Source organism: Phyllobates terribilis, unplaced genomic scaffold (genome assembly GCF_046119375.1).
Source record: "Phyllobates terribilis strain yellow unplaced genomic scaffold, ASM4611937v1 Scaffold_88__1_contigs__length_6355796, whole genome shotgun sequence".
NCBI classification, from domain to species: domain Eukaryota; kingdom Metazoa; phylum Chordata; class Amphibia; order Anura; family Dendrobatidae; genus Phyllobates; species Phyllobates terribilis.
The window spans coordinates 1,685,420-1,709,581 of record NW_027362848.1 but is presented as its reverse complement, the minus strand read 5'-3'; the positions used below and the strand labels follow the sequence as shown (position 1 = coordinate 1,709,581).

The window sequence follows — 24,162 nt, the reverse complement described above, 5'->3', positions numbered from 1 at the left end:
CTCCGTCCCTGTATAGACTATAGAGGCCTTAACCAGATCACGGTGAAGAATAAGTACCCCCTTCCGCTCATTCCAGAATTATTTGATCGTCTGAGAGGGGCTAGAATCTTCACCAAACTGGACCTCCGTGGGGCGTACAACCTGGTCCGTATCCGTCAAGGGGATGAATGGAAGACTGCATTCAACACCCGGGACGGCCACTATGAATATCTGGTAATGCCCTTTGGTCTCTGTAACGCTCCTGCCGTCTTTCAAGAGTTGGTTAATGACATCTTCCGGGACCTTCTCTACTCCTGCGTAGTGGTGTACCTGGACGACATCTTGGTCTTCTCTTCGGATCTCCAGACTCACCGGAGAGACGTTCGTCAGGTCCTGCTCAGGCTCAGGCAGAATCACCTCTTCGCTAAATATGAGAAGTGCCTCTTTGAGCAGACCTCGCTTCCGTTTTTGGGCTACATTATTTCTCAGACCGGCCTACGAATGGATCCAGAGAAACTGTCTGCCATCGAGAAATGGCCCCGACCGGAGGGGTTGAAGGCCATTCAGCGGTTCCTGGGCTTCGCCAACTACTACCGCCTCTTCATACCGCACTTCTCTTCCCGGACTGCCCCAATTTCCGAACTCACCCGTAAGGGCACTAATCCCAGAGAGTGGCCGCCCGAAGCAGAGGAGGCCTTTCTTTCCTTAAAACAGGCCTTCTCTTCCGCCCCGGTGCTGCATCGCCCAGATGGCAACAAGCAGTTCTTCCTGGAGGTTGACGCCTCCTCCTCTGGAGCAGGAGCGGTACTTACCCAAAAATCATCTTCCGGGAGAATGGTAACTTGTGGCTTCTTCTCCAAACTCTTCTCCTCTTCTGAGCGCAACTATTCCATAGGAGATCGAGAGTTATTGGACATCAAGCTGGCATTGGAGGAGTGGCGTTACCTGCTCGAAGGGGCTCTTCACCCGGTAATAATTTACACTGACCACAAGAACTTGGCTTACCTCCAGCATGCCCAGAGACTTAACCCGCGCCAAGCTCGGTGGTCCTTGTTTTTTGCTCGCTTTGATTTTATTCTTCATTTTCGCCCGGCTGACAAAAACATCAAGGCGGACGCCTTGTCCCGATCCTTTCTGGTGTCTGATCTCGAGGAAGAACCGAAACACATCATCGATCCCGCCAGAGTAATGCAGGTGGCTCCCGTGAATCTAAATCGTCTCCCTTGCGGTAAGACGTTCGTATCAGTACCTGATTGGGAGAAGATCCTACACTGGGGTCACTCGTCTAAACTAGCTGGCCACGCCGGTCAGAAAAAGACCCTCCAACTTATTACTCGGCACTACTGGTGGCCTACCCTGCACAAGGACGTAATAGACTTTGTTTCTGCCTGTGTGTCCTGCGCCCGCAACAAGGTTCCGAGACATCTGCCAGCCGGTCGCCTCCTTCCGCTCCCAGTACCTGCTGCCCCCTGGCAGCATATAGCAATGGACTTTATAACTGATCTCCCCGTCTCTGCCGGTTGTACGGTCATTTGGGTGGTCGCTGACCGCTTTTCCAAGATGGCTCATTTCGTTCCCCTGCCAGGCCTCCCGTCTGCACCCGAGCTGGCTAAAGACTTTATCCGCCACATCTTCCGTCTTCATGGACTGCCCCTCCACATAGTGTCGGATCGTGGGGTACAGTTCACCTCACGCTTCTGGAGAGCCACTTGTAAACTGCTAGACGTCACCCTGGACTTCTCCTCCGCTTACCACCCACAGTCTAATGGTCAAGTGGAGCGGATCAATCAGAACCTGACCAATTACCTCCGGCACTTCGTTAATGCCCACCATTCAGACTCGGTGGATCTCCTGCCATGGGCCGAATTTTCTTACAACAATCACGAGAGCGAATCTTCCTCCAGATCCCCGTTTTTTGTTGTCTTCGGTCAGCATCCTCGGATCCCATTTCCCGTCTCCACCTCGGTGGACAATCCGGCTGCGGAATCTCTTGTTAACAAATTTTCCTCCATATGGGAGAGTACCCGGTCCGCACTCCTTCTGTCATCCGAGCGCATGAAAAGACATGCTGACAAAAAACGTCTGGATCCTCCTCAATTCCGTCCAGGGGATAAGGTCTGGCTCTCGTCCAAGTATGTCCGGCTCAAGATTCCTTCCTATAAGTTAGGGCCTCGGTTCATCGGTCCTCTGGAGGTCATCAGTCAGATCAACCCGGTGGCCTATAAATTGAAACTCCCGGCCAACTTGCGGATCCCTAACTCCTTCCATGTATCTCTCCTCAAACCTGTGGTACTTAACTCTTTTTCCAAGTCTACAGGTACGCCTCCTGCTCCGGTTTCCGCTGAAAACGAATTTGAGGTAGAGAACATTCTGGCCACCAAAAGGGTAAGAGGGAAGACCTTTTTTCTAGTAGATTGGAAGGGGTTTGGTCCTGAAGAGAGAACGTGGGAGCCCCGGGAGAACATCCATGCCCCTCTTATCCTTGATCAATTTCTCTCTGGCCTAAAAAAGGGGGGGCCTAAAGGGGGGGGTACTGTAGCGCCGGCGTCCCTGCCCTCTGCTAGGCAGGGACGCTGCTCCCCTCACCCCTCTGCTCCGAGCCCGGCGTCCTCCTCCCGCTCTGCTGGCAGCGCGCGCTCCTTCCCGGCCATTGTGCTTAGGGCGCACGCGCGCGCGCTCCCTCCCTCTTAAAGGGGCCGCGCGCGCCGTCCTCAGGAGTCCCCGGCCAATGGCCGGAGGACTTCACCATATATAAGGCACCTCCTCCAAAATGGAGGTGCCCGAGCAATGTTGTTGCACTGTTCACTACTCTGCTTCAGCCCTCAGGTCCCGTTGCCAGTTACCTGCCAGAAACCTGCCAGTTTGCTGTCTGTTTCCTGCCTGACATTCCTCCTACCTGCTTGCTAGCCTGAGGTCCGACGGTCTGCCTTCCTACTCCTGTCAGTCTGTCTATGGACCAGCTTGCCCGCTCACCTGGGAGCGCACATCTGCTACCTGCCTGCTAGCCTACCTGGAGGCTCCGCCGTCACGTGCTGTGACCACCTGCCATTCCAGAGACTCCTGCCCGCTCACCTGGGAGCGCACATCTGCTACCTGCCTGCTAGCCTACCTGGAGGCTCCGCCGTTACGTGCTGTGACCACCTGCCATTCCAGAGACTCCTGCCCGCTCACCTGGGAGCGCTCATCTGCTGCCTGTCTGTTGGCCTACCTGGAGGCTCCGCCATCACGTGCTGTGACCACCTGCCATTCCAGAGACTCCTGCCCGCTCACCTGGGAGCGCTCATCTGCTGCCTGTCTGTTGGCCTACCTGGAGGCTCCGCCGTCACATGCTGTGACCACCCGTTTATCCAGAGACTCTCGCTTGCTCACCTGGGAGCACACATCTACCATCTGCCTGCTAGCCTACCTGGAGGCTCAGCCATCACAGGTCATACCTACCCTTTACCCAGAGACTGCCCCGGTCACTTGCCGTGACCTCCTGCCCGTTCATCCAGAGACTGCCCCGGTCACTTGCCGTGACCTCCTGCCCGTTCATCCAGAGACTACCCCGGTCACTTGCCGTGACCTCCAGCCCGTTCACCCAGAGACTGTCCCGGTCACCTGCTGTGACTGCCTGCCCGTCTTCCCTGGTCGCCACCCGCTCCCTTACAAGGACCGCCCCCTTGTATAGTAGCTCAGAGGTTCCGCCTCCCAGACCCGTTACAGGTTCTTTACGGTAAGAGCAGTGAGAATATGGAATTCACCGAGTGAGGAGACGGTAATGTCAGATTCACTACACCAGTTCAAGCGGGGACTGGATGCATTTCTAGATACCAGGCAGATTTCAGCGTATACTTAAAAATAAAATAAAATAGTAGGTTGATACAGGGATTTATTCTGACTGCTGGTTTCAGAGTCGGGAGGGAATTTTTCCTCAGGTGAAGATTGGCTAAATCACTTGAGGTTTTTGCCCTCCTCTGGATCAACTTTAGCAATTACAGAACTAACAGGTCGAACTTGATGGGCGCAAGTCTTTATTCGGCTTTACAAACTATGTTACTATGTTACTATGGAAGTGAACAGAGCACAGTGCAAATGGCTATGCACAAAGACGCCAGCAGGGAAGATAGAGAAAGAAGATTCATTGCTAGTCGGACTGAGAGCTGGGTGGTATCACCGGCTGCGGTCGTAATATCCATCATCCGAAGGAGCATATGCTGTGACTGCCGATATACCTGCGGGAGATACAAAAAGCTGTGGGCCAACCAAAAGTTGGGGGACAGTGGGTATCACCTGGTACGGGGCAGTGGAACTACTGATCCCAGGTTGGAAACTCGAGGACTAAGAGAATTGCCTGTTGGACATTTATCTGGAATTGCTGTTCACAGTGGCCGGAATGAATAAAACTAATTGCATCGATAACCTGCCTAGGTGATTATTAAAATCTACAACCGCACATCTTTACAGATACTAATAAAGAATATTGTAGTTTTACAATACGGCCTCTACATCGTCTTTCTTCGGTTTTTGTTTATGTTTATGGCGATTGGCCGTGATATTTAGTCCTAATAAATGGTAGGAGTTTATTATTGTATTATTGTGATTGATATATGATATATATTGCTCTCCCTGCTATTGTTCCTATGAATTTCATCTACTATACTGCATAAGGGGCATAATGGGGGCATTACACCGCGTGGGGACATCATACATCCTGCATAAGGGGCATAATGGGGGCATTACACTGTGTGGGGGATCATACATCCTGCATAAGGGGCATAATGGGGGCATTACACTGTGGGGGGGCATCATACATCCTGCATAAGGGGCATAATGGGGGCATTACACTGTGTGGGGGATCATACATCCTGCATAAGGGGCATAATGGGGGCATTACACTGTGTGGGGGATCATACATCCTGCATAAGGGGCATAATGGGGGCATTACACTGTGTGGGGGATCATACATCCTGCATAAGGGGCATAATGGGGGCATTACACTGTGTGGGGGATCATACATACTGCATAAGGGGCATAATGGGGGCATTACACTGTGTGGGGGCATCATACATCCTGCATAAGGGGCATAATGGGGGCATTACACTGTGGGGGGCATCATACATCCTGTATAAGGGGCATAATGGGGGCATTACACTGTGGGGCCAGTAAAGGGGTCCTGTACTATGAGAACAATACGTTTCCTCCCTTCCTGTCTCCATAGTTGGGTTGTATGTATCTATTACAGGAAACAGAACAAAAGCCTTATGATTCTTATAAAGGGGCAACACAAGACCCCAAAAGAGTCTCCGTGCTGAAGGGGTTAATGCCCCCTGCGCCCAGTAATGGGGGTCTCCACATACCTCCACCTGCAGAGCCGCCACCACATATATGGCTGCTCTGTACGCACAGGAGCTGTGATGAGGTCACAGGAGGGGAGGAGTCAGGGGTCACATGATCAGGGGCCTCAGTGGATGCAGGACTCTGCTGTGCTGGTTGTCATGGTGCTGGATGAGCTGAAGTTTATGTGTGGGGTCAGGAGGGGTTTACAGTGTGGATGTAGCAGAGCCGCGTGTGTACGAGGTGTACGGAGCAGAGCCGCGTGTGTACGAGGTGTACGGAGCAGAGCCGCGCGTGTACGAGGTGTACGGAGCAGAGCCGCGTGTGTACGAGGTGTACGGAGCAGAGCCGTGTGTGTACGAGGTGTACGGAGCGGAGCCGCGCGTGTACGAGGTGTACGGAGCAGAGCCGTGTGTGTACGAGGTGTACGGAGCGGAGCCGCGTGTGTACGAGGTGTACGGAGCGGAGCCGCGTGTGTACGAGGCGGAGCCGCGCGTGTAAGAGGTGTACGGAGCGGAGCCGCGTGTGTACGAGGTGTATGGAGCAGAGCCGCGTGTGTACGAGGTGTACGGAGCGGAGCCGCGTGTGTACGAGGTGTACGTAGCAGAGCCGCGTGTGTACGAGGCGGAGCCGCGCGTGTAAGAGGTGTACGGAGCGGAGCCGCGCGTGTACGAGGTGTACGGAGCAGAGCCGCGTGTGTACGAGGTGTACGGAGCGGAGCCGCGTGTGGACGAGGTGTACGGAGCAGAGCCGTGTGTATACGAGGTGTACGGAGCGGAGCCATGTGTACGAGGTGTGCGGAGCCGCGCGTGTACGAGGTGTACGGAGCGGAGCCGCGTGTGTACGAGGTGTACGAGGCGGAGCCGCGCGTGTAAAAGGTGTACGGAGCGGAGCCGCGTGTGTACGAGGTGTATGGAGCGGAGCCGCGTGTATACGAGGTGTACGGAGCGGAGCCGCGTGTGTACGAGGTGTATGGAGCGGAGCCGCGTGTATACGAGGTGTACGGAGCGGAGCCGTGTGTACGAGGTGTACGGAGCCGTGTGTGTACGAGGTGTACGGAGCGGAGCCGCGTGTGTACGAGGTGTACGGAGCGGAGCCGCGTGTGTACGAGGTGTACGGAGCGGAGCCGCGTGTGTGTACGAGGTGTACGGAGCGGAGCCGCGTGTGTGTACGAGGTGTACGGAGCGGAGCCGCGCGTGTGTACGAGGTGTACGGAGAGGAGCCGCGCGTGTACGAGGTGTACGGAGCGGAGCCGCGCGTGTACGAGGTGTACGGAGAGGAGCCGCGCGTGTACGAGGTGTACGGAGCGGAGCCGCACGTGTACGAGGTGTACGGAGCGGAGCCGCGCGTGTACGAGGTGTACGGAGCGGAGCCGCGCGTGTACGAGGTGTACGGAGCGGAGCCGCGCGTGTACGAGGCGTACGGAGCGGAGGCGCGCGTGTTCGAGGCGTACGGAGCGGAGGCGCGCGTGTACGAGGCGTACGGAGCGGAGGCGCGCGTGTACTAGGCGTACGGTGCGGAGGCGCGCGTGTACGAGGCGTACGGTGCGGAGGCGCGCGTGTACGAGGCGTACGTAGTGGAGCCGCGCGTGTACGAGGCGTACGTAGCGGAGCCGCGCGTGTACGAGGCGTACCTAGCGGAGCCGCGCGTGTACGAGGCGTACCGAGCGGAGCCACGCGTGTACGAGGCGTACGGAGCGGAGCCGCGCGTGTACGAGGCGTACGGAGCGGAGCCGCGTGTGTACGAGGCGTACGGAGCGGAGCCGCGCGTGTACGAGGCGTACGGAGCGGAGCCATGCGTGTACGAGGTGTACTGAGCAGAGCCGTGTGTCTACGGAGCCGTGTGTACGCTGTATACTCCCAGGTTCGGTCAGAGACACCGCGGCTCTTTATCAGACTGTAGAAGAACTGACTCTGGACACTCTGTAAAACTGCGCTCGGACGTCTCCTGTTTCTCGCACAGATATTGATAACATAAGATGGAGTCAGACGAACCCTCCTACAAAACCTGATAACAAAGTCATTACTACAGGACTGGATGAGAAAGGGATTTATTCTACAAGAAACGCTGGGGCCACAAATGAGAGAATCCGGGCCCCGTGGCTGGATACTCCGGGCCCCCAGCGTGTTAGGAGCAGACGGGGTCTTTGTCCCTGGAGCTTCTCTGCTCGGTATAATGAGACTCTGATCTTGTTCTTATAAAGAGGGTTGGAGTAAAATAGAAGCTGCCTGAATATGAGGACCTTGTCTGATCTCTATGTCCTTGTGTACAGAGCTATGGAGATAGCGCTATTCTCTGTATAATAGATGTGATGTCGCTGGAGCCCTAATACTCCTGTACAGGGGTCTCTGTAGAGATAATCTTACCCCAGCATTATAGATTGGGAGAAGGAAAAAATGGATTGGGGACATTTTACTGAAATTTCCCTTTAAAAAATGTAATAAAAAATGTTTGTAGGAGGTAAAGAGCCGAGGCTGAAGATGCTTTATCTCCAGAAGTCTACAAAAGAAGAAGGATTGGCAACGCCAAATGTCCTTGTCTATTTTCGAATTGGGAGTTAGGAAAAGGGGCAGGAGAACATTTTGGGATTTGTTTTGGGGGGTGGGGGCAAGAAATGCAATATTTGTCCATTAGTGTAAATATATGAATACAGGTAGATCCAGAAATATTTGGACAGTGAATCTTCGTGATTTCAGCTCTGCAGGCCACTAATCTGGATTTAAAATGAAACAGTGATGAGCGAGCACTAAAATGCTTGTTGCTCGGGTCGAGCAAATTGGAATGCTTTGGTGCTGGACCCGAGCAACGAGCCCAATGTAAGTCTATGGGAAACTTGAGCATTTTTCAGGCGGCTCCCCCCGGCGGTCTGCAGGTGGCCTAAAAATTGCCCAAATCGATGGAAACAGTGCTCAAATGACATGGGGAAGACCCCTGGAAGCATTTCTGACTCCCAGGTCACTGCTGTCAACAACGTTGTCAGAGTATTACGCCACTTTTACGGATTCACAATTAAACATACAAAAACAAAATGGATTTTTCTGGGAAATATATTAAGGAACATCCTTTCCAGGGTAATGACTTGTATATAAGGCAAAATAAATAACCAAAAACAAAAATACTTCTCCACATCTTGGGCTATGTTCACACATAGCGTTTTTGATGCGTTTTTGCACTTTTGCATTGCTTTCAACTGTGAAAAATACATTCACCGGTAAATGACATTTTAACATTTTACAACCTTATCTGGCCATGTGGTGTGTGAGACATGATCAGACACATCCATGCAGTGCTGAAAAGACATGGGAACAGCATGGGGAAGACCCCTCGAAGCATCTCTGAGTCCCAGGTCATTGCCTAATGATCCTATATTACTGTGGTAATAATACAGACATTTTTGGCAACATGACAAATATTAAACTCCATTTAAAATGGGCAAGGCGCGTAACAAGGGAGGGGGAAGTGGACATGCACGCCGAGGCCGTGGGCAACATGAAACTGTGCCTGCTGAGGGAGCACAACAGGCACCCACATCATGTCAAACTACCTTCCTGTCTCAATTGCTATGGGTCGCGTAATACCACTCTTGAAGCCAGAGCAGTGTGAAAAGGTTGTTGGTTGGTGTTAGAAAAACTAACACTTCCTTACTTTAGGTAAGGGTACGGTGAGAATAGAGAAGAAAACAATCTTGAATTGTGTGGATAAAACAAAAGCTTATTTAATGTTCATTCAAAAGTTATTACAAAAATGAAGAAAAATATTTCATAGCACAAAAAAAGAAGTATTAGGTTAGAAGAGAGAAAGGAAACAATTATAGGTTCTTACGTATCCAGAATAGAAGCATGATCCGTGTTGGAGATACTCGAGGAATGAGTGATCTCCCCCATTCATTTCTGGCTCTGCTTATATACCATCTTGCCTCATAGACATACATTGGAGAATATTTTTACAGTTTCATAACCCAATATGGCGACTTGCTGGTATATTAGTAGCTTCTACCATATTAGAACAAAACTAGTAACTTGTGACATATGCATTTTAGCTACGTGCACATCACCTCTTGTTGGTATATTTTAAACATATGGTTAGTGACCTTTAAGGATCATTAGTTATCCCCAAATAACCCATATAGACAAGAGTCCTATAGGTTTGACGTACAGAACAGGTTTCTACCATTATCCCAGAATAACTGCACATTCTTTCTCTGTATTTGAATCTAAGCATGGTTAGAGCCTAAGCATGTTAAAGCTTATGTATATATATTTTTCTATCATAAGAAATTAATATTTTACAGTCCCCCCGATTATGATTTAAAAATTATCATAATCAATCCTAAACTCATTCTCTCACCATTCGTATCACATTCATTCTTTATTCTGAAAACCTTGTATCAACATCTGTATTGAATGTCATCTGAGTTCCCAAAAACTTCTAAATTAAAAATTAAAATCAAAAAGTTATATTTTTTTATTTTAACATTTTCTCTTAAAATATCATTAATTTCTGTCTTTATCTTTTTTTGTATATTTTCTTAATTTTACACATAATAAAAATCTGATAAAAAATACACAGCAAGACCAAAATAAATATGATTATGATTGGGTTTGTTAATACATTTTCTGTTGGCATTTTTTCTGAAGACTGTGACCAACTAGTTACCGATCTTCCTAGATTTCTCCACCAAGATGAGCCTGACATACTTGTCCATTCATGTTCAACATAATTTAAGTTACCTTGTTCATGTCTGAATACAATTTCAGCTTCTTTTAGTTGTTTTGTTAACAAACCTTTGTCTTTCTTTATCTCATTTGTCCACATATCCCAAGGGAAATTATATATTTGAGACAAATTGAACTGTATTGGAAGGATTTTCAGATTTCTTGTCCCTATTGACGTAATATTAATACTTTCTTCCTTCTTGTAGATAGTTTTCACATTTCCCCCCATACAATATAAACCTATTGTCAGATTTTCAGCATGTACACAAGATGAGAAGAATGCAGAAACAACTTATTTTTTGGACATAACTTGGAAACAAATTTTGCTCGAGCTTATTGGGGTCACCAAGTCATGTATCGTGTGCACATTCTCAACTCTGGCATGACATGAGGTATGATTATGGAATCATGAGTTATAAATGACTTTATCCTGTCCAGGTAGACACATTACCTTAGAAACAAAATGTAAGTATGAAGAAATGTCTAATTGTTCAGTGTTTGTACCATCAAATGCAAAATCTGTGTCCTGTAATAGATAATACAGCAATTATGTATTACTAACAGGAATTCCCAGTAATAGGAACCATGGGTTCTTCTCTTCCCGATATTGGGATTAGCGATGTTACTATACAAATGTTCTGTTCACATCCTAACCACTTATTTACCCACAAATCTGTGTGATTTATTGCAAAATTATATTCTGTATGAAAAATTCTCATTATTCCTAAAGGTGTAATTTCACTTTGCAATGCCTGTGCAATCATTTTCAGATTGGTGGAATATTCAATCTGAATTTCTAGACATGCTCCGGCCACTTGGGATTCCTGTTCACTTTCTATTAGAGCTAAAGTAGCATCTTGTAGATGTGACACTGAAGATCCCAGCACAGCAGCAGTGTTCAAAACCATCTTTTCAAGGAGTTGATTCAAACTTTTCTGAATTTTTACCCCTTTACCTCCGATATACCCAATATTTTCCAAATCTGATTTAAGTGTATGAATGTCCATAATGTTAATTTAACTTCCCACTGTTCCTAATTCCCCCAAAATACCTTCTAATATCCCCCTCTTACTTCTAACCTGTGTTGAAGTTCTTCTCCCAAAACATTGTTGTATTCCCATTTCCATGTTGATGAGATGTGATTGACACTGGGGATATCTGGATGATATTTTCCAACTAGACATGCTAAAAGTCCAGACCATAGTCATCAACACTCCATCCCTTAATAGAGGTTTAGATTGGAATTGATTGATTTGGAAAGGAGTTGATGGTTGAAACCTTGTCTGTGTACATACATTATCTAATCCTGACCAAACATTTACATCTTTACATTGTTTGTAATTATTTTTAGTTAAAACACAAATTGATAAAGTCCAGAATCTTTAAGAGATGGATTATCTAGAGAAAAAAAAAATTCTTATCCAACCATCTCACATTCCCATATTGACTTCTGGGTATAACATTTGTTGGACCATTTGAAAAACTTCCCAAAAATAATTGGTTTCTGGTCCATGTTAACAAACACTCGGGACGTAACTCTAACCTTGTGTTGCATTTCAATTCAAGAGGAGACATATTTTCTTGACTATGTACTGCTTGTGGTGCGACCCTTACTTCTGGAGCGATAGTACTTGTTACTGTAAAAACTACAGATACCTGTACTTGTACTGGTTCTCTGGAAGTTCCATGTTTTTACCCAATCTTCATCTCCTTCTGTAATAGAAAGTAATGAAGGATCAAAAATTTTCCCAAAACGTTGTGTCTTTAACACAATCTCGGTTTCATATGTTCTAACTGTCCCTTTTGCGAGCATATCATTAGTAATATCACCCGACCACACAGCTTTCTCTTCACCTCTTATCTCTATATTCCAGTATAACACATCTGTAGGATTACATTCCCATGTGCCTGTCTTATTATTATGTATATAATCTCCTTGTAACTGTGTAAACTTACTCTTAGGTCCTATGGCAGCATGTAATATTATGGCAGTGTTGTGTATGAAGTGTAGCTCAATGCAGCATTTTACACCATAACCCATGCAAATGTTTCCAGTAATATCTACTAAATCATCTGGTATGTCTTCCTCTATTAGATTTTGTATACTTGATCCTTTTGGTTTCCTTGAGTGTAAAGTTCCTTTGATATGTCCATCCACTTCACTAGTATTTGTTCCATGATATAAAATGTCTTCTGCATAGACCACAATTAAAATAGTACAAAGTAGCAGAAATGTGGTTCCCATCAGATAGTAGCTTTCCTGAGAAACTTTCTTTTCTTGAAGGATTGATGTTGAATCCCTTCCATCAAGGACATGGTATTCTGCATTCCAGCTCTTTTTGGAATCCATTTCTTCCTAAAAGAAATGCAGTATCGTTATTTTGCAATATAAAATTTGCATTGATCAACATGTACCCACAATTTTTGTTGTCTGCGGGTAGTTTTAACCACGTTGGATGCTGGTTGCACTAGGATCTTAACTCGTCCCATGGTATCGATTATTTTAAAGGGACCTTCCCAGTTACTTTCCCAAGGTCTACTCTTCCTGAAAGTTTTAATCATGACTAGAGCCCCTTTTTTGAATTTGGATTCATATGGTGGCTTCATCCTCTGCATTCTTGATGCAGGATGTAGAAGAATGGTTTTCAAGTTTTCCTACAACAATTGCCACCATTTGGACCTTGGAACAGCATCTTTTTGAGGTGTGGACAAAAATGGTTCATGTGGGAAAAACAATGGCATTTTTCTTCCTGTCATTAGTTCAAAAGGAGTAAACTGAGTTGTGGAGAAAGTTGTTCCTCCAACACTCAACAGTACAAAAGGTACTACATCCACCCAAGTATTACCTTTGTCCAATAACATTTTGGCAATTCTGGATTTTATTATCCTATTCATCCTTTCCACAATACCAGCAGACTGTCGATGGTAAGGTACATGAAACTATTGTACCCCTAGAATAGTACAAACTGCTCACATGATTCTTCCTGTGAAGTGACTTCCTCGATCAGAGATAATTATTCTGGGGATCCCCCAAGTACAAAAGACGTGATTAACTAATGCTCTAGCTGTAGACAAAGCATCATCTTTCCTGACAGGTAAAAATTCAACCCATTTAGAAAAAACATCTACTACAATCAATGCATACCTGAGACCATTTTTACCTGATGGTAATGGACCAATGTAGTCTATTTGTAACGTAGACCAAGGACCATCTGCAGGTGCGGTTCTCAGTAGTGGCGGTTTCTGTCATTTTGGTCTTGGATTAATTTGGGCACAAATGAAGCATGATTGAACAATATTGCGTACAGTCTCTTTCATCTTTTCCCAGTAAAATCTCTCTTTGAGAATGCCTAACAATCTCTGTTAGCCCAAATGACCCAAGCTGTCATGATTATATCTCGTGAACTCATCCTGTAGATGTTTTGGTACAACAGGACGCAAGTCCCCATTTAAGTCATGACACAAAACCCGGGAAGCAACAAGAGTTGTATCTTTTTCTTGTTCTTCCGCAAAAGAAGGGATATGCGTGTCTGTTCTTTGAACTGCTGAAACCTCAAGAGGTTTAGGCTCAAACACTTCTCCTGTCAGGGCTGCCTTTTTTGGCTAACGTATCTGCGGTTGCATTTCCAACAGATAATTCATCATCAGAATTTTTATGGGCAGGAACTTTGACAATTGCAAAACTATTAGGGGTTTTTGAAGCTATCTCAAAAATTGTTTTCAGTGTGTCACTATGTACAAGAGTCTTGTAAGGCTGTGTGCCCACAATGCATTTTTTAAGAGTTTCTGCAGCGGCAATTCCGCTGCAGAAACGCTTAAAAAACGCTTGGTAGAAGGCCTGCCATGCTCCCCAATGCTGTGCACATGCTGCGGAAATTTCCGCTGCGGATTATCATTGCAGAAAAAAATGCAGCACTACCAATTATTTTGCGGAAGCGCTGCATTTTCGCCACCATTGACTTGCATTGGAACGCATGGAATATGCATCCCTGGATCTGTAGATGCGCATTCCATGCGTTTCAATGTGCGGATGGTACCCGGGTCTGGAGAGGAGGAGACTATCCTCCGGACCTGGGTACCATAGAAACTGTGAAAAAAAGAATAAAATAAAAAATAAATATTATATTTACCTTCTTATGGCCTCCGGTGTGCTTGTCTTGGCTTGCCGGCAGATCGCGGTAGAGTCAAGGACCTGCGCTGACGTCATTTAGTCATGTGATGGGTCACGCAACGCTGACGTCGGCAGGTCCTTCAGTGTACCGCGAGCTGCCGGCAAGCCGAGACACATTGAATAAAGACTCCAGGGGCCATCGGAAGGTAAGTATGATATTTATTTTTTACCATTCTTTCAGTCACACTATATAAATCCATGCCATTTGCATGGATTTATATAGTGTGACCAAGTTGTCAAGTACTTTCCAAGTGATGCTAAAATCGCTTGGAAAGTGCTTGACAACCCACATGTGGAAATGCATGTGAAGAACGCTTCACATCCGCATGTCCCTGGCAGGAAAAACGCATGTACAATGTGCATGTACAATCCGCATGCGTTTTTTTGCCAGGGAGATGCAGAAACGCTCAGGAAAAAATCCGGAGCATTTCCGCATCGTGGGCACATAGCCTTAGAAGAATCTACAGCATCTCTTTTTCAAAACTGACAGGTAATCTGTCAGTGATCTCACAACATAGGAGCTATCACTGTAGATTACAATGGGACACTGATCATCAGCCTCATTCAGCTGTAGCACCATTCTTACCGCTTCTAGCCCTCTGAGCTGAAAAATGACTCGGTAACTTGTGCTTTACCACTGGTCCTCTTTTGGGATAAAAAATGTCATATCCTGTATAAGAGTGCCCATCTGAATAGAATCTGGAACCATTTACAAAGACTGCTTCATCTGTTACCTCTGCCTACCATCTGAAAAATGATGGAATAGGATCCTGAAAAGACTGGAGACAATCATGAATTTGCCCTTCATATTGCATCAACTGAGGAAGAACATATTTGACCTTATAATCTACCTCAATTTGATTGGGAGACAATGACAGTAACCAATGAGCAAATCTCTGATGTGGGATATCTGGGATATTTTTCTCAAAGAGAAGTTTTAGTGTAGAATGAGGAGTTTGTAGAATGATTTTTTTAAAACCAACGCGTTCAGTTGCTTTCACTGCAAAGAAGACACCTACCAAATAGCCCAAAATTCTCCACTCTTCTGCCTGCAATTGTAACAGAACAGCAGACACCGATGTCTCTGATGGGTGAACTTGCAAAACAAATGGAGCTGAAGAATCTACTATGGACAAAGCAGGTGCATTCTGTAAATTAATTTTCAATTGTTCAAATGAGGTTTGTTGTTCAACATCCCAAGGACCAAAATAATCATTATTTTCACCTTTCAAAAGATCGTACAAAGGCCTGGCCTTTTCAGCAAAATTTTCAATGAGATTCCTAGAATAGTTTACAAGACCCCAAAAATGTCGCAATGCCTTGTGTGTGGTTGGGATTGGGAGAGAAGCGATCGCCTCTATTCTTTCCTGCAATGGCTGTCTTTTTCCTGGACTCAACAACACTCCCAGAAACCTGACCTCGGTCTGCATCAATTTGACCTTTTTAGTGTTAAATTTCAACCCTGCATCATACAACAGTTCAAACAATTCTGTCAAAAGAGAAACATGTGACTCCTTATCCTCAGTAGACAACAGAATATCATCCACATATTGCAGTATGAAATCAGGCCTAGAAAATCTGGATAATACCTTTACCAACACCTGATGAAAAACACTAGGTGACAAATGTGCTCCTAGAGGTAACCTGCAAAACAGATATTGCTCATCCAAGAAAGTAAATGCAAACTTGTACTGACAGCTCTTTTCAAGAGGTATACTGAAAAATCATTACTGATGTCTAGTACAGAGAAATATTTTGCCTTTGCATTTAGCCTTGCCATCATGTCATGAGTATCGGCAACAATGGGAGCAACATTGGGAGTATGTTTATTAAACATCCGCAAATCCAATATCATTCGATATGTACCATCAGATTTCAATACACACCATAAAGGATTGCTACTTACAGAGTTAGCCTTACGTATGACACCTTGAGCTAGCGATTCCTGTATGATCTTAGACATAGAACCAATTTAATCTGGAGGCAATTTATACTGACGCTGTGGAGGAGGATCACGTCCTTCTACATTCACAATTACATCCTTCATTGTACCCAACCTCATAACTGAACTGAGCCCAAAGAGAAGGGAAGCATTGCACAATTTCAGTCAGTACCTCATCACCACCAGTTTCAGGCCATAAATGATCTGATGACACAACATCATTCAAGCAAATACTTCCAACATGGCTATATTCACTAGGGTCAATGACTACAGGTTCCAGATCACTTGATTCCCTAGATCAATTACCCATTCGAATTTCTGCATAAAATCTGTGCCAAGTATATTCTCAGAATCACAACAATACCAAATGTCAATTCCTGTTTTGAAAGAACCTGGTATTTCCAACATAACATTGAGAACGAGCTTTGCGTTTGTTTTTCCTTTTCCGCTGAATCCGATAATATTACAACTTGGAGATTCTGGTTTTACCATCAAATCAAGGTTAGTAACACTTAATTGTGCCCCCTTATCAATAAGAAACACAGCACTCTGTTCTGCCAAAATCACATTGAGAAATGGTCTTCCACAGTCATCCAATGTAACTCGAGTCACAAATTCCAATGGATGGGGTGTGGGAGCATTCTTTGCTAGTCAGAGAGATGGAGGAGATGGGAGCAGACCAGTGTCCCTGCAATTTGACTTTCACGGTCATTTCTCTGATCTGTCTGATTAATGGAGCATATGGTGACTGTGTTTGTGTATTGTCAGTGTGAGGGTATGTGAGAGAATTGAATGGAGGGGCGGAAGGTTTGTTGGATGATTTTGGAATAAGTCAGTTTTCCCTTGCAAGCTTACCTGTTCCCGATGTACCTGCCTCTGATTTTGCTCTCAAAAATTTCCTGCCTTGCCACTTTAAGTGTCCAAGTATACCACAAAAATAACAATTAATATTGCTCCTCTGTGTGATATTTTTACCTCTATGTTCAGTGTAATCTCTGTTCCTAGATGTTAATGTGGGTTTAGGTTTTGGTTGAGTTTTCTCTGATGTCAGTTGTCTATCTTTTTCCTCATGAACTACAGCTATTTTTGCCTTGACCTGGTTCTGCTTCATGGATCTCCTAATTTTGTCAATAAAAGATGTTGCCTCCTGCAATGATGTCTGAACACTAGCCAATTGCACTGATACAGGATCTAGGTACTTTAATTTTGTTACATACAATTTGATCATGGATGTTGGTTCCTCATTAGGCCCAACAGGCATCACCATTCTATAGGCCTGTTCAAATTTGACCAAAAAAGCAAATGGGTCATCATGGATACTCGCACTCAAATGACGCAAAATGTCAACTGAGGGCGAGTCTCCTGTGGTAAATAATAGCAATTGTCTAAGTCTGTCTTCTTTTGTACTATGTGTCAGTTCATTATCCTCATTTAGTCTGGGCGTGATCTGTAATCTTTTTGCCATATGTGAGGGTAACCAAACTCTGAATGTCTTGTTTTTTTGTTCATCATTAAGATTGAATTTATCTTTATTAGATTCAAAAATATCTGCATTATAAAAAGCATCCATCTTCTCATTGTACTTTGGAAAGTCTTTTACAATTTTCATTAATTGATCATGTATTTTAAGATTGATTTGTGCTGCTCTGTCATGTAATTTTTTCCTTTGTAATTCATTTCCCTGTAAACTTTCTACTGAAATATCTGGATTTTGTGTGTCTGGTACGAATGATGTGGAGGTATTATCTTCACTTTTACTATTGGATCTTGTACTTACAGAAACCTTTTTTATGTCTTGGTGTAGTTTGGACAATAACTCTGTCCAAGGATCAATTTGATCCAATTATTCAATATGTTCTGCCAAAATCAAACAATTAGGATAATCAAAGTAATCCCCGTCAGCGTCTTGTGTCTCAGTATGACTGGTCTCCTGTGTGTCCACCTGTTTGTCAGAATGACTGAAGTCTTGTGTGATAATCCATGCTTTCTGTGTGTCAGTTTCTTCAAAGACTAAATTATTGTACACACGGACCATATGCATCACATTTTGAAGCCTTCTCTGTAACTATTTTACAGAGAGAAACCTTTTATCAGTACTAATATTCTCTGCTTCACATTGGCTATACAAACTAGACCATAAATGTGCATCTGTATGACTATGAACAAACTTAAACTGTATGTTAGTTTTCTTAGAATAGTCATGAATAAAATCCATTTCTCACCTATGGAATGGCTTTTCCTCTCCTGGATTGATCCAACCGTTGATGGATGGTCCTTTGTGGCTTTTCTGTGTTCCGCAGACCTCCATGTGGTTGTATGCTTTGGAGACCAACTCCTCACCGTCCTGTAGATTCCATTTGATCCCTGTGAATATGTGGAATTCCTGAGACTTGGACAACAGGTTTGTTTTTTTTTTGCCTGATCCTGTTCTGTCCACTTCTATGGAAGCAGTGGTGTAATGTCTGACCCTGCTCTGTTCACTTCTATGGGAGCAGTGGTGTAATGTCTGACCCCGCTCTGTTCACTTCTATGGAAGCAGTGGTGTAATGTCTGACCCCGCTCCATCCACTTCTATGGGAGGAGTGGTGTCATGTGTGACCCCGCTCAGTCCACTTCTATGGTTGCAGTGGTGTCATGTGTGACTGTGCTCAGTCCACTTCTATAGGTGCAGTGGTGTAATGTGTGACTCCACTTCGTCCACTTCTATGGGAGCAGTGGTGTAAGGTGTGACCCCTCTCGTCCACTTCTATGGGAGCAGTGGTGTAAGGTGTGACCCCTCTCGTCCACTTCTATGGGAGCAGTGGTGTAAGGTGTGGCCCTGCTCCATACATTAGAAACTGTGTATGTAATTCCATCCTGTATGATACACTCTGCTGAGCTCAATATCTAATCCCATAATGTGATACACTACACTTAGTCCTGTATCTAATCGCGCATGTGATACAGTCCACATATCCAACCCCAGTTTATGATACAGCGAGCAGCACCATCAGGATCAGCTCTGCCGGTCGTCCTCAGTGACACTGTACTTGTCAGTATCACTGGCGGTCACTAACAAAATGTGCGATACTCTCCAGACCAGTGTATCTAATCCCGTCATCGTGTGCATTACGCCCTGGACTGGACTGATGTATCTAATCCCGTCATCGTGTGCGATACACCCTGGACTGATGTATCTAATCCCGTCATCGTGTGCGATACGCCCCGGACTGGTGTATCTAATCCCATCATGTGATACACTACACTGAGCCCTGTATCTAGATATGTGTAGTGTATCATGTGCTGTGAATAATCCCAGTGTGTGTAACACGCCGTGTATTGTTATGGTAAATATTTATACTTTGTTTTGATTATTATTTTAGACAATTAAATCTACCTATATATTTTTGATAATTTAATATTAGCCTTATAAGTGTTACTCATAAAAGCGATAACACGGCGTTGTATGAAATATAGAGCTGTCTTCGTGTTAAGCTTTCCTTGTTTTTAAAAGTCTAGTAAATTAGACAGAGCTGCTTTCAAGCACGACTGTTATTTCCAATTAAAATACTTTCTTTCTTAGGTAATGTTGGCCACCCATTTCTTCTTGGGGTGTAATAAAGTACCTGTTGCTTGGGTTCTGAGGGCAGACAAGAATTATACACTCAGACACTGGCTGTATGTTATTTTCTTTCTCAATCTCAATTATCTCAATCCAGATTCTTGGAAGGGCTACCATGACAGTATCTAACCCCAGCGTATGATACAGAGAGCAGCACTAACAGAAGTGGCGCTGCCGGCCGTCCTCGGTGACACTGTACTTGTCAGCATCACTGGCAGTCACCAACAAAATGGCTCCACACTGTGATCCTAAACTTCATCCTCTCTTATCCTGTTACAAACACCCAGAAGGGGAGGAGAGGAGCGACATCACACACAGGAGAGCAGACCCAGCCCACATTTACTGCAGTCGTAATGTGAGCTAGTTGTACACAAGGTTTTCATGGAAAATTTCAGCAGCTGCTCCCCCTAGTGTTTAAAAGTGGAAATACCAAACCTTGTTAAATTATTTTTCATATTTTACTTCATTAAAAACAAATAATATTATTTAAAAAAAGAAAATCAAAACATTAATACTTTACATTTTTTTAATTGTTTACATTTTTTTATGGCACCTTCCCTTTAATCATCTAATTGCTGTAGTTACTATTGACAGCAGCATCTAAGGAGTTAAACGGTCATGGTCGGTTCCAACACTGATTGTGGCCAATGCAGCAAGTTGTCAGCTATAGTGTACAGCTGGATTGTCACCTGTTGGAGGACGCTATTCTCTTATATATCAGGTCAGTAAAGACGTATTGGTGGTCATTAAGGGGTTAATTATGTTATATGTTTTTGTACAATTTGTCAATAACATATATAGTTTCTCCCCATCTGAGTTATTTTTGATGGTCAACAAAATTGATTTTTCAGTAATTAATTTTTCACACTCTTGGTATGAGAATGACTTCTCCCGCTGTGGGATTTTTGACGTTTAAAGGGGTTGTCCAAGTAGTGGACAAACATTCCACATGTTTGACCCTGTTAAAATAAAAACAATTATTGACAGAAATATTTCACTTTTTACCAAGTGAGATAGGAGATCATCCTGAAGTCCGCAGTGAAATCAGTTTATTTTGTTTGTTAACAAGGAGACAAGTGAGATACTCAGCAGGCTGTCTGACGCTAATTCATTCCGATCAAGCTTATACAGGCAATGCAAAATATACACAATCAGATATGACAGGCAGCTAACACTAATACTGGCTGCCGACTATAGATAATATTCTAAGCATACTGTGTTTCAAAAGATACGGATACTGCTTCTACACATACAGTGGTGTGAAAATGTTTGCCGCTTCCTGATTTCCTATTCTTTTGCATGTTTGTCACTTAAATGTTTCAGATCACCAAACAAATTTAAATATTAGACAAAGATAACACAAGTAACCACAAAATGCAGTTTTTAAATGAAGCTCTTTATTATTTAGGGAAAAAAAATCCAAACTTATAGGGTCCTGTGTGTAAAAGTGATTGCCCCCTAAACCTAATAACTAGTTGGGCCACCATTCGCAGCAACAACTGCAATCAAGCGTTTGCAGTTTGGCAATGAGTCTTTTAACACGCTCTGGGGGAATTTTGGCCACTCATCTTTGCTAAATTTTTGTAATTCAGCCACATTGGAGGGTTTCCGAGCATGAACCGCCTATTTAAGGTCATGCCACAGCATCTAAATCAGATTAAAGTCAGGACTTTGACTAGGCCACTCCAAAGTCTTAATTTTGTTTTTCTTAAGCCATTCAGAGGTAGGTGGATTTGCTGGTGTGTTTTGGATCATTGTCCTGATGCATAACCCAAATGCGCTTCAGCTTGAGGTCACAAACAGATGGCCGGACATTCTCCTTCAGGATTTTTTGGTAGACTGCAGAATTAATGGTTCCATTTACCGCAGCAAGTCTTCCAGGTCCTGAAGCAGCAAAACAGCCCCAGACCATCACACTACCACCACATTTTACTGTGGGTATGATGTTCCTTTTCTGAAATGCTGTGTTACTACTACGCCAGATGTAATGGGACATTCACCTTTCAAAAAGTTCAACTTTTGTCTCGTCAGTCCACAGTGTATTCTCCCAAAAGTCTTTGGAGATCATCAAGATGTTTTCAGACAAAACTGAGAAGAGCATTTATGTTCTTATTGCTTAGCAATTGTTTTAGTCTTGGAACTCTGCCATGCAGGCTATTTTTGCCTAGTCTCTTTCTTATGGCGGAGTCTTGAACACTGACCTTAACTGAGACAAGTGAGGCCTGCAATTCTTTGGAAGTTGTTGTGGGGTCTTTTGTGATCTCTTGGATGAGTGGCCGCTGCGCTCTTAGGGTAATTTTGGTCGGCCAGCCACTCCTGGGAAGGTTGACCACTGTTCTATGCTTTTGCTATTTGTGGATAATGGCTCTCACTGTGGTTCGCTGAAGTCCTAAAGCTTTAGAAATGGCTTTATAACCTTTTCCAGATTGATCGATCTCAATTACTTTTTTCTCATTTGTTCTTGAATTTATTTGGATCGCGGCATGATGTCTAGCTTTTGAGGATCTTTTGGTCTACCTTACTTTGTCAAGCAATTCCTATTAAAGTATTTTCTTGATTGAGAACAGGTGTGGCAGCAATCAGGCCTGATTGTGGCTAGGGAAATTTAACTCAGATTCCCAAAGATGTGATAAACCACAGTTAATTTAAGTTTTAAGTGGTGTGTGTGTGTGTGTGTGTGTGTGTGTGTGTGGGGGGGTGTCACTTTTTCACACAGGGTCCTGGAGCTTTGGATTTCTTTTTCTCTTAATAATAAAATACCTTCATTTAAAAACTGCTTTTTGTGTTTACTTGTGTTATCTTTGTCTAATATTTACATCTTATGATCTGAAACATTTAGGTGTGACAAATATGCAAAAGAATAAGAAATCAGGACGGGGCAAACACTTTGTTTTACACCACTGTATCTCAGAATGTTAGATGCTTCTGACCGCAAAGAGCATGACTGAAAAGTAGACCTGTTATGATCTTTTGATAAATCTATATTTCTAGAACTAAGGATTCAAATCTCTATTAATGAACACACTGAATATATACATAATGGATAAACAATATACTTATTACAAAAATTATTATAAGAACTATACAAACCCCCCATACTTGTGCCGTTCCATCGGCGTCAGCACTTGTGTTCCCGCGGCTCAGGTCAGGTTGTTTCGCCATGTGAGCCCTGAGCCCAATCAGCGCTGGTGTCACATTTAACGAGGCCAAACATGAGGAATGACAAAGCATTGTCCAAGTAGAGGACAACCCCTTTAAGAATCGAGAGCAGAAGAAAATACAGCTTCAATGATCCTCTAAAAACATTGCTTTATTGAGTAAATATAAAAAATCTGAGATAACAGCATGGATGTTACGACTCCTAGAGGGGGAAATATTTTCTAGCAGACACGTTTCAGACAGTAAGGTCTTTAGTCATTGAAGCTGGATTTTTTTCTGCTCTCGATTTGTATTCCTGCTGCATGGCTGGTTTCCTGAGCGTTGGATTCCTCAATGGTTGAGCTGAATTATTTTGTTTTTTTTCTTAGTAACCCCTTTAAGAAGATACAATTTTCGATTAAAACATTTCCAAAATTCTGAACATGAAAAGGGGCTTTTCCCGTGTGGTTTCTCTGATGTTTATTAAAAATTGATTTCCATGTAAAACATCTCCCACATTAAGAACATGAAAAAGGCTTCTCCTCTGTGTGAATTCTTTGGTGACTAAGAAGTGATGATTTCTTCACAAAACATTTCCCACATTCTGAACAGGAAAAAGGTTTCTCCCCTGTGTGGGTTCTCTGATGTCTGATAAAACTAGCCATGTGTGTAAAACATTTTCCACATTCTGAGCATGAGAAAGGCTTCTCCCCTGTGTGGGTTCTCTGATGATTAACCATAACCGATTTATAGTTAAAACATTTCCCACATTCTGAACAGGAAAAAGGTTTCTCCCCTGTGTGGGTTCTCTGAAGATTATAAAGCCCCGATTTCCGGTTAAAACATTTTCCACATTCTGAACAGGAAAAATGTTTCTCCCCTGTGTGAGTTCTCTGGTGATTAATCAAAACTGATTTATGGTTAAAACATTTCCCACATTCTGAACATGAATAAGGCATCTCCCCTGTGTGGATTCTCTGATGTATAACAAGCTCTGATTTGTAGTTAAAACCATTCCCACATTCTGAACAGGAAAAAGGCTTCTCCCCTGTGTGAGTTCTCTGGTGATTAATCAAAACTGATTTATGGTTAAAACATTTCCCACATTCTAAACAGGAAAAAGGCTTCTCCCCTGTGTGAGTTCTCTGGTGATTAATCAAAACTGATTTATGGTTAAAACATTTCCCACATTCCAAACATGAAAATGTCTTCTCCCCTGTGTGATTTCTCTGCCTCGCAAGATCTGATCTGCGAATTTTTTCTTGTTTAAGAAGAGTATTTTTATATTCTGAACGTGAAA

The 24,162-nt window shown here is 44.0% G+C and overlaps 1 protein-coding gene across 1 annotated transcript in view; it reads right to left on the bottom strand.

The window, feature by feature from the left end:
• Nucleotides 1-17,732, bottom strand: part of LOC141197791 (uncharacterized) — a 33,423-nt gene extending 15,691 nt beyond the window's left edge. The window contains exons 1-6 of the mRNA XM_073662874.1: nucleotides 17,099-17,732; nucleotides 16,430-16,677; nucleotides 15,033-15,230; nucleotides 11,967-12,366; nucleotides 11,667-11,723; nucleotides 11,090-11,168 (exon numbers count right to left, since the gene is read on the bottom strand). Coding sequence (XP_073518975.1) covers nucleotides 11,090-11,168; nucleotides 11,667-11,723; nucleotides 11,967-12,366; nucleotides 15,033-15,230; nucleotides 16,430-16,677; nucleotides 17,099-17,732 — 1,616 coding nt within the window. The remainder of the gene's footprint in view (nucleotides 1-11,089; nucleotides 11,169-11,666; nucleotides 11,724-11,966; nucleotides 12,367-15,032; nucleotides 15,231-16,429; nucleotides 16,678-17,098) is intronic.
• Between the last annotated feature and the right edge of the window lie 6,430 nt (nucleotides 17,733-24,162).